Source organism: Miscanthus floridulus, chromosome 12 (genome assembly GCF_019320115.1).
Source record: "Miscanthus floridulus cultivar M001 chromosome 12, ASM1932011v1, whole genome shotgun sequence".
Taxonomy (NCBI): domain Eukaryota; kingdom Viridiplantae; phylum Streptophyta; class Magnoliopsida; order Poales; family Poaceae; genus Miscanthus; species Miscanthus floridulus.
In genome coordinates, this window is record NC_089591.1 from 79423770 (window position 1) to 79433800 (window position 10031).

At 48.7% G+C, this 10031-nt stretch overlaps 2 protein-coding genes across 2 annotated transcripts; both read right to left on the reverse strand.

Moving 5' to 3' along the window:
- Positions 1-456: 456 nt before the first annotated feature.
- On the reverse strand, positions 457-2295 carry LOC136497056 (flavanone 3-dioxygenase 1-like). The gene is made up of 3 exons (XM_066492840.1): positions 1649-2295; positions 1149-1577; positions 457-1025 (listed from the first exon to the last, which is right to left on the reverse strand). The coding sequence occupies exons 1-3, from the start codon at positions 2165-2167 to the stop codon at positions 666-668; spliced, it is 1308 nt and encodes a 435-aa protein (XP_066348937.1). The 5' UTR covers positions 2168-2295; the 3' UTR covers positions 457-665.
- Positions 2296-3649: 1354 nt separating this feature from the next.
- On the reverse strand, positions 3650-9555 carry LOC136496740 (GTP cyclohydrolase 1-like). The gene is made up of 2 exons (XM_066492498.1): positions 9108-9555; positions 3650-5021 (listed from the first exon to the last, which is right to left on the reverse strand). The coding sequence occupies exons 1-2, from the start codon at positions 9331-9333 to the stop codon at positions 3838-3840; spliced, it is 1410 nt and encodes a 469-aa protein (XP_066348595.1). The 5' UTR covers positions 9334-9555; the 3' UTR covers positions 3650-3837.
- Between the last annotated feature and the right edge of the window lie 476 nt (positions 9556-10031).

Genomic DNA, 10031 nt, shown 5'->3' on the forward strand with positions numbered 1-10031 from the left:
TGGAATTCTTTGATTAATTGCTAGACTAGTTATAAGCCAAGCCCAAATAATCCAATCCCACCAAATTTCAAAGGCGCCATGCCCCTGTTTCAGACGATCTATTCTGCTGGAGTATTTACTAAATCAAAATCTCTTCTTATTTTCAGATGCACGTTTTCTTGCCAGATCAAACAAGATTGTCTTATCTTCTTCACGCACGCATGCCAGATTTCACGATGATAAGACTGTCTTATTTTCAGACACACTGTGATAATGCTGTACTATACTAGAGATTATGTCAGATTTCACGCATAATGAGTGCCACGGCACGGCGCGGTGTGGAAGACTTTCTTTTCTATCTTAATACAAAGACAAAGACATGTGTAGACATATAGCTCTTTGTGTATTCAAATGAAACAAAGATTTTACGTGGGTCATCCGTCCAGGTATCTGGAACTGCAGATATGAGAATTAATATATGAAATACATTTCTAAAGAAAAAGAAAGAAATGCATAGTCGTCTCACAGGCACACTAGCAGGAGCAGCGCTGCCTTAATTTCAGTTTCCAGTTTTTCACACATTATTTCATAGCGCTTCCCACACTCTCGTATATAGCTATGTTCTTAATTATAAATGAAATCACACGCGACGATATAAACCGTGGATCAATGGAGCAGTCGCCTTATCAGGCAAGAATGTCGTCGAGAGGCTTGGCGTTCGGCACGGCGAATTCCTTGGCACTCGGCACGGTGAACTCCTCGGCATTCGGCGCGGCGAACTCCTTGGCACTCTTCTGCAGCTGCTTCTCGGCCTTGGCGTGCTTCTTGAGCTTGGCGAGCTCGATGTCGCGCGCCATCTTGCGGCGGTACATCTCGGCGAAGGTGATGGGCTCCTCCAGTATGGGCGCCTCCCCGTCCCGCACGGCCAGCGGGTACACCGTCGCGTCGGGCGCCGGGTTCTGGAACGTGGCGATGGACAGGCGGCTGCACTCGGAGTTCACCACCGCCTGGTGGTCCGCGTTCTTGAACCTGCCGTTGCTCAGGAGCTGCACACGAACGCATGCACGTTCATTGGTCGTCATACGTAAGCACCAGCTAGCAAGCGGCAAACGGTGATCCAGGTCCGGCCGCCGTCGCAAACAGCAAACAAACGAACGGAGACTACTCACGTGGCCGTGGTCGCCGAGGTTGACGACGAAGGCGCCCTCGACGGGCTGCACGGTAATCCAGGTCCGGCCGCCGTCGCGCGTGGCCTGGAGGCCGCCGACGAGGTCCTGCAGCAGCAGTGTGATGGTGCCGGGGTCGGTGTGGCGCTTGAGCCCCAGCGTGAGGTCCGGCTGCGGGCACCTCGGGTAGAAGTTGACTACCACCTTCTGGTCCATGTCCACGCAGGCCTTGGCCAGCGCGTCCGTCTCCAGGCCCATCGCCTCGGAGAGCACGCCCAGGAGCTTGCACGCCAGGTCCATCAGCTGCTCGCTGTACCGCTCCACCACCGCCCGCCATGCCGCCGGCTTATCCGGCCACCGCGAGTAGTCGCGGGCCTTAACCGGGTACGAGAAGTAGGTCACGATCTCACGCCAGTCCTGCACCACCTCCCCCTGCAAAACCAAATATAAGCGTACCCTTACGCGTACATGCACGCCAGTCACGCATATACACGCATATATACCTGGAGGTGGCTGGAGACGATGAAGCCGCCCTTCTTGCCGCCGGACATGTCGAAGTGGAGCTTGTCCTCGGCCGGGAGCGCGAAAAAGTCGCGCGCGAGGCGCGCCATGTCGGCCACGAGCGCGGCGTCCACGCCGTGGTCCACCACCTGGAAGATGCCCCAGTCCTCGCAGGCGGCGGCCACGCGGTCGCGGATCTCGGTGCGCCGCACGCCGTCGATGCCCTCGAGCGACACCACCGGCACCTCGTCGCTGAAGCGGTCGTGCGGCACCTTGGGGCGCTCGTCCTCCTCGCGCACGAACGACGCGCGCAGCGTCGCCTCCCCCGCCGCCGCCGTCGGGAGGAACGGCACCGCGCTGATGCTCACCGGGGCCATGTGCCTTCTCTGCGTCTGCGTCCTCCTCCTCTCGTCGACGTACGCGCCGCTGCCGCTCAGGTCGTGATGCTCCGGGACACGCTGCCGTTTGCCGCCGCTGCTGTTTACCACGGCCTGGGCGGCGTTAGCGTTATATAGCGGCATGGGGTGGAACGCTAGCTAGCCGAGAAGGAGATCCACGAGACTGTTGCACATCCACTGTTCCACTGTGTACGGAGACGTTTAGTCTAGTTCAAAGAAAGAAAGAAAAAACGTGCACTAATACTGCCAGATTTTATTTGTTTTTCTTTAAGAAATCGAGTTATATCCTTGCTATTTGTAGTATGGCAAGTGTGCTGGCTAACTCTCAGCCTCGTGCAGCTACCGTTCCACGCCTCGTGCTATGTTAGCGGAGAATGAAGACGTTGTGGTGGCTGAGCACGCGTGTTATGTTACGCATTTCTCCTATATATATTTCAAGTGATTTATTTGTTTTATTATTGTTCAAGCAGCATATCATTTTATCATTGTTCGACTATAAAAATAAATAAATTATCTAGTACAAATTCAAATATAGCAAGATGGTTTTTGCGTCAGGTCATTGTAAGCCGGTGGCCACAGGGTACGATCTCGAAAAAAAAATTGTAAGCCGGTGGCGTGCATGACTGCAGACTGCAGGTATAGGAGCACGCCGACCAGTTCGGGAACAACGCATCGGCAGCGCGATCGAGCTAGCCATCACGCACGGTCGCACGCAATGCATGATAGGCAGACGGTTAGGTGTCGTGCGGCGCGGGTGCTTTGAAGGGTTGGTGGGCGGGGGCAGCCGGACGGGACAGGCCCAAATCGCGTGATCCCCCACCAGCCGGTCGCGAGCCGCAGCAGAAATAAATTGGCCAGGGCCGTCAGGTACAGTGCCGAGGTAGTCAGGTGAGCATGGCGCGGCCGACTCTTGAAAGCTCGTGGCGTTGGAATCGTGTTTTCCGGTGGCGCAACCAGCACGTAGAGATCAGATCCAGAACCATGTCTCTTTTATTATTTCATTCATTTTTTTTGGTACATCCAGAATCAGGTTCCAATTCCAACACCATGACATAAAATTGGGATGACAAGAGCATATGACAAGTCGTGATCCATCGAAAGACGTCGAGCAAGTCCGCTTTGTCGACACAGTAAGCTGATTCAACCCACAACAGAAGCTGTCCCGACTAAAGACTTGTTCGGATACATGTGTATGTACTTTAATCCACATGTGTTGGAGTGGAATGAAATAAGATTTAGTTTAATTTCACTCCAATCCACTTTAACACATGTACAATCCGACTTTAACACATGTGGATTGAGATAAATACATACGTATCCAAACAGACACGGTAAGCTGATTCAACCCAAAACAGGAGTTGGCCAATGGAACACACAGTATATCCGAGTAATTTTCTTTACTGATCTCGATCAGCGCAGGCGTGCAGTATCAATTCAACAGTACAACAATGGCCGGAGTGATCTCCACTAAAATTTCAACAACAAATGACAATGCAAAAACAATCTAGACATAAGAATAACTATATCCTTTTTGGCACGGTTGTAACTATTACTATTCTTTTTATTTGAAGTGCCGTACAAGTGACATGGTGGTACAACACGAGAGAACCAAAACCCTGTTGGTGCTTTCTTGTGACATCCTCGGTACAGTCTTGCAGGTGACAAATTTGCACCTGAGAAGAGCAACGGACATTATCAGTGGTAATCATGCTAGACCAGTAGATTGGCAGACATTGCCATTGCTGGATAGTAACTCCCAGCCACACAATTTTTTCCTTCTCTATCGATACGATTCATATCGCAGAACCAGCTGTATCTAAAACATTCTGTAAGAAGCATGCCTTGGCAGAAGGGTCGGTCAAAAACTGGCCCAAAACTGCAATTGTTGCCGTGTTGCTCCTTATTTTCTCTATCCCCCTTGAGATCATGCAAATGTGGTTGGCCTCAACAACGACCATGGCCCCACTGTGTGAAACTGAATAAACTGCTTCAGCTATCTGCCTTGTCATCCTTTCTTGAACCTGAAGCTTGCACCCATAGAAATGAACCAACGCCTGAAAATGCGACCGATCAATGCCTTCTCCGCTTCCATTGTCAAAGTACCCAATGTGAACTATTCCGTAGAAGGGCAGAAGATGGTGTTCACATTGAGCACAAAATGGCAAATGCAGCTCAGATCGGATTGCTCCATGATCAGTTGTGCCTCCACCTGGCCTCTCATATAAGCTAACATTACTAAGTGTAAATCCATTCAGCTTCACATCTAGTAGATTACATGCTCTGAACTTCATCAGCCACTGCACATAACGCTGAGGAGTGCCTAACAGCTCTTTCCTGAGCGGGTCCTCTCCAAGTGATAAGAGCATCGAGGTAACAGCAGAAACCATGCCATTAGTTGAGCTTTTCTTGCAGAGCCCATTAGAGAGTGGAGCCTCATGAGACCTTAAGGGGCACCAAGGAATAGAGACAGAATGGTCCTCAGCCTCCATGTCTATGCCCCTAAGCTTAAGAAGAGCCAGGAAGTCACTCCAGAAAGTGCTGCGGTCACCCTCAAAAACTCCAGAGCGAGATGAATGTGAAGTTCTAATCCAGCCTTGCAAAGCCTTGCATTCCAAATTTTCTGGCAAAGGAATGTGCCAGCACTGCAGAGCAACAGCCGCACCAGCAGGTTGAATGCTAGCATGCAGTGCACCACAAACTTCATTAGCTAGTCTTTGAGGGTTTTGCAATCTCTTGGCAAAGACATCAGATACTCTGGAAAGCTTGCTTAACCCAACAACCCTTCCACCTGAGGGAACATACCCAACATGGCACTGTATGCTGAATGGAAGCAAGCATGACTCACAGTATGAGAAAAGTTCAATATCTCGAACAACTACTTGCCCGCCAGTTCCACCAGCAGACCCAGTCCTTTTGTCCACACCAACCTCTGGAAACAGAGCACCCTGCACAATGTCCTTTACTTTTTGCCTGTAACCTGTAGATTTAGATATATGTTAAATACAGATCAGGAATCAATTGAAAGAAAAATAGAGATGATGAATAAGAACCCAAACATCTTCATTAAAACAAAAGGTTGTGCAAAAAAGAAAAGAAAACAGGAAACACATCCACACAGAAGTCACTCTTTGCGAAGCTATCATCAGAATTATGGTGGTGCACCACACAAGCAACATATGGAATTTTCTCGTCTTACATGGTGAGTATTAGTCAATTTACTAGCAAATTTTTGGTACACCCTGGTGCCAGTGCACCAGGGTAACCCAACGTGGCTTCACCCCTGGTGGTATAAACAGTTCTGTCTCCTTGAATAAGAACACTATGACAACCTCTACTACACATGACTTGCATGGGAAGAGATTATCCAAGATTTCACATGATTTTTTTAGTAAAACAAGAATGTTGTGGTTCATGTCAGGAATTCAAAACATAATAAACTTTATCATTTTCAGACGAGATTAGCACAAATTGTTGAGTAGAAGACTGCCAATTACTCCCATGTGAAGAATCTTAAAGCACAGAAGAAAGATTTATTACCCCAACAAAGGCAGGATATATCAGCTCCAAAGTGAGGTTGGGCATTGGACAATAATTTCTGGTTGATCAAATTGTTCAATTCCATTCAATCTGTAATTTTATAGTACCAGAGAGACACAGCTTCTTAGCAGCTAAAGCCTACAGCAGAAGTGTAGTAAATGAAAAGGCTTGAATATGTCAAATTTCCAGCCGTTTTCAGCTTTGGAGAAGAGGCAGCGGCCCACTGACCTAACCTTGGCTTGTTTGCTCAAAGTTACAATTTATACTGGGAGAGGAGTTAAGCTCTTAGCAGGTCCACATTTTTATAATTGAATACATAAGGCAGTACTTATTTCGAAAGAAACAAGCAGTAATCAAAATACCAAAACCAAGTGTAATATAGCTGACAATGGCCATTAATAATACAGGACTAGAAAAGAACATGACAAGTAAAAAGTCTCATGTTTCAGATGAGGAGATATAATACAACAACAACAACAACAACAACAAAGCCTTTAAGTCCCAAACAAGTTGGGGTAGGCTAGAGTTGAAACCCAACAGAAGCAATCAAGGTTCAGGCACGTGAATAGCTGTCTTCCAAGCACTCCTATCTAAGGCTAAGTCTTTGGGTATATTCCATCCTTTCAAGTCTCCTTTTATTGCCTCTACCCAAGTCAACTTCGGTCTTCCTCTACCTCTCTTCACGTTACTATCCTGACTTAGGATTCCACTACGCACCGGTGCATCTGGAGGTCTCCGTTGCACATGTCCAAACCATCTCAACCGGTGTTGGACAAGCTTTTCTTCAATTGGCGCTACCCCTAATCTCTCACGTATATCATCGTTCCGAACTCGATCCCTTCTTGTATGACCGCAAATCCAACGCAACATACGCATTTCCGCGACACTTAGCTGTTGAATATGTCGTCTTTTCGTAGGCCAACATTCTGCACCATACAACATAGCAGGTCTAATCGCCGTCCTATAAAACTTGCCTTTTAGCTTCTGTGGTACCCTTTTGTCACATAGGACACCAGACGCTTGCCGCCACTTCATCCACCCTGCTTTGATTCTATGGCTAACATCTTCATCAATATCCCCGTCCCTCTGTAGCATTGATCCTAAATATCGAAAGGTATCCTTCCTAGGCACTACTTGACCTTCCAAACTAACATCTTCCTCCTCCCGAGTAGTAGTGCCGAAGTCACATCTCATATACTCAGTTTTAGTTCTACTAAGTCTAAAACCTTTGGACTCCAAAGTCTCCCGCCATAACTCCAGTTTCTGATTCACTCCTGTCCGGCTTTCATCAACTAGCACTACATCGTCCGCGAAAAGCATACACCAAGGGATGTCCCCTTGTATGTCCCTTGTGACCTCATCCATCACTAAAGCAAACAAATAAGGGCTCAAAGCTGACCCTTATGTAGTCCTATCCTAATCGGGAAGTCATCCGTGTCTCCATCACTTGTTCGAACTCTAGTCACAACATTGCTGTACATGTCCTTAATGAGCCCGACGTACTTCGTTGGGACTTTATGTTTGTCCAACGCCCACCACATAACATTCCTTGGTATTTTATCATAAGCCTTCTCCAAGTCAATAAAAACCATGTGTAGGTCCTTCTTCTTCTCCCTATACCGCTCCATAACTTGTCTTATTAAGAAAATGGCTTCCATGGTTGACCTTCCGGGCATGAAACCAAATTGGTTCATAGAGACCCGCGTTATTGCTCTCAAGCGATGCTCGATAACTCTCTCCCATAGCTTCATAGTATGGCTCATCAACTTAATTCCTCGGTAATTTGTACAACTTTGAATATCCCCTTTATTCTTGTAGATCGGTACCAATATACTTCTCCTCCACTCATCAGGCATCTTGTTCGATCGAAAAATATGGTTGAACAGCTTGGTTAACCATACTACAGCTATGTCCCCGAGGCATCTCCACACCTCGATTGGGATACCATCCGGTCCCATCGCCTTACCTCCTTTCATCCTTTTCAACGCCTCTCTGACAGATGAGGAGATATAATAATGGATAAAAAAGGTTCCCACTGTCTAGTGGAAGACATCAAAGAAAAGAAAAACACAGAATGAGGTTCTTTCATATACTTCCACAGACTACAGGTAACTCTTAATTTTTCGCCTGTAGTGAAAAATGATTTTCAAATACTTTAAAAAAACTGATCAATTTTCAACACACCAGACAAAATTATCAATTTTAAAAACTGAACAAAATGATTCTCAATTAAAGACCATTCAATGACCGAATTTATCGATGTTCTTGCCCATTCTGAGGTAGTCATTAATTCCAAAACCCTTCAGAGTTCATGAATAAGGAAATACATAATACCATAAACAACTAGATGTCTATGTACATCTTAAATCAAGAATGCTCTTATAAAATAATAAAAAAAGTTAAGTAAGAGAGATGTGATACTGCCTTGAAAAAGACTACATTAACTGTGTGTGTGTGTGGGTGGGTGGGTGGGGGGGGGGGGGGGGGGTGCTTCAACTGATAAAGGTCTCTAATAATCAGTAGCTGATTAAAAGGTAGTGAAACTGAAGAACTAAAAATGGACAGTACCTAGGAATGATAAAACTTAAAATTACAGCAACAAAGCAATGCAATTAAATCACATTAATAATTTGTGTCAGAACTCAGAAGTGCTGATGTTCTGAGTAGTAGAGGGAAAAAGGCCATGAAGTGGACGAGCTAGTGGCTTATGCTGAGATTTAACATGTATGAAGTCGTCAGTGAAGGACACAATAAAAAGTCAACGACTATTTAGTGGCAAGTAAAGTCTCCACACATCGCTATCCTAAATCTTAATTACAAAAGCCCTCCAGTGTATTGTAGCTTCTGACAAAAAACGCAAATACACCACAGCCATAACGGTTAACTATGAAATTTCCTAATGATATAGCTTGAGATAAGCTGGACTACAAACCAGAAGACACTGATAAGATTGGCAGTCTCTCACACTGGACAGGACACACAAGCTCATCGTAGTAATAACAGTGTAGCAGCCACCAACCCAGGTCCTCTATGTACTCGCGTCAAAGAAGCGTTAGGTGGTCGACAGCTAAATTTTCAGCCGTGGCTTGTCATTAGTCAAATCCCAGAACCGAAAGCGTGACGACGTGAGGAATCTAGTAGTCGACTAAGCCTTACCAGCACGACCGACTACGACAGATGCCAACGACCACCCGCACCAAACTGCACTCAGTTTAGGTCGGACTCTAACTAACTCCCACGATGGAATTTGCCAGGGAATAATCCCAAGGTTCATCGCAAGCATCAAGCATCCCCTCGTCGCGAGATCCGAACAAAACCATACGTGTTCAAATGCCACACGGAGTTGTTATTCTGTTCTCCACTAGGCTCTCTAGCCTGGTGTATGCTGAAGAGCACCACTCCACGACGGCAGGACAACCACGGATCAGGGAGGACGCCATTTTCCACACAAAGCACGGGGACGATTGTTACCGACGGATCCACGAAGTCAGGGGAGCGGGACAACGGAGAGGTGGGGAAGCGGTACCTCGGGTGCCGTCGCGGAAGGCCTTGGCGACGCGCTTTGGCGTCCGGCGCAGGCCCTCGCGGCGGTCGTCCTCGCCGAGCCCCAGCAGCAGCGCGCGCACCGCCGGCTCGATGGCGTCGCCCGACGCTGCGGCGTCCCCGGCGAGCAGGCCGAGGTCGTCGCTTTCCTCCTCCTCCTGGCACGCGCACGCGGCGGCCTCGAGGTAGGCCTCCTCGAGCGCTCCCATGGCGGTGGCGGTGGCGGTGGCGGTATCCACTGCCCGCGGCGACTATTATTAGGACGGGAGGCGGCCGCGAAATAGAGCAGCGACGAAGGGGCAAATGAAAAGAAAGGAATAATAAAAAGCGATGAGGAGGGATCGATAGGTGGACCGAACTGCGTAGCGACGAAGCGGTGGGGTGAGGTGCGGGAGCGGGTGGGCCTCCGGGCCCCTCCTCGAGATGTGTGGTGGATCAGGGATCGCCTCGCGTCGCCGCCGCCACGCCGACGCCTCCCTTTCAGGCTTCAGCGCCCTTTTGGACTTTCGTCCTCTGGATCGTGGAATGGGCCAAGTCCCAGATTTTGTGTTGGTGCCCAAATACGGAGAGCGCTGCGCGGATTATAACGGGAAAAAAGGTGGGCCCACCAGGTGAGAAACCGGGCCCCGCGTTTCAGTCCCCTCTCCTGGGACGGACGAGGGAAAGGGGCCCAGCACGTGGTAGGCGTGGCCACATTTTCTGAGGCGCGGGGTCCAACGGCAGCGAGAGTAGCATGGGAGCGCCGGGTCGCTGTCCCATGGGTCGCGTGGTGAGTGGTGACTCGCGACCGCGAGTGCCGGGTGGCTTTGCTCTCCGGCGGTTGGCAGCCTGGCAGTGGCAGGTCGTCTGGTGTCATCGGCTGACACGAGGGCGTCGGTGCCATGGTACGCAGCCTCCGCTGAACTTC

Bases quoted from the DNA above. Each gene is read 5' to 3' on its own strand.
- LOC136497056 (XM_066492840.1), bottom strand. From the start codon at position 2,167: ATGCCGCTATATAACGCTAACGCCGCCCAGGCCGTGGTAAACAGCAGC. The intron at 1,578-1,648 runs GTATATATGCGT...TTGGTTTTGCAG, and splicing joins TCGTCTCCAGCCACCTCCAG to GGGGAGGTGGTGCAGGACTG. The intron at 1,026-1,148 runs GTGAGTAGTCTC...GTTCGTGTGCAG, and splicing joins ACCTCGGCGACCACGGCCAC to CTCCTGAGCAACGGCAGGTT.
- LOC136496740 (XM_066492498.1), bottom strand. From the start codon at position 9,333: ATGGGAGCGCTCGAGGAGGCCTACCTCGAGGCCGCCGCGTGCGCGTGC. The intron at 5,022-9,107 runs GTACCGCTTCCC...CTAAATCTACAG, and splicing joins CTTCCGCGACGGCACCCGAG to GTTACAGGCAAAAAGTAAAG.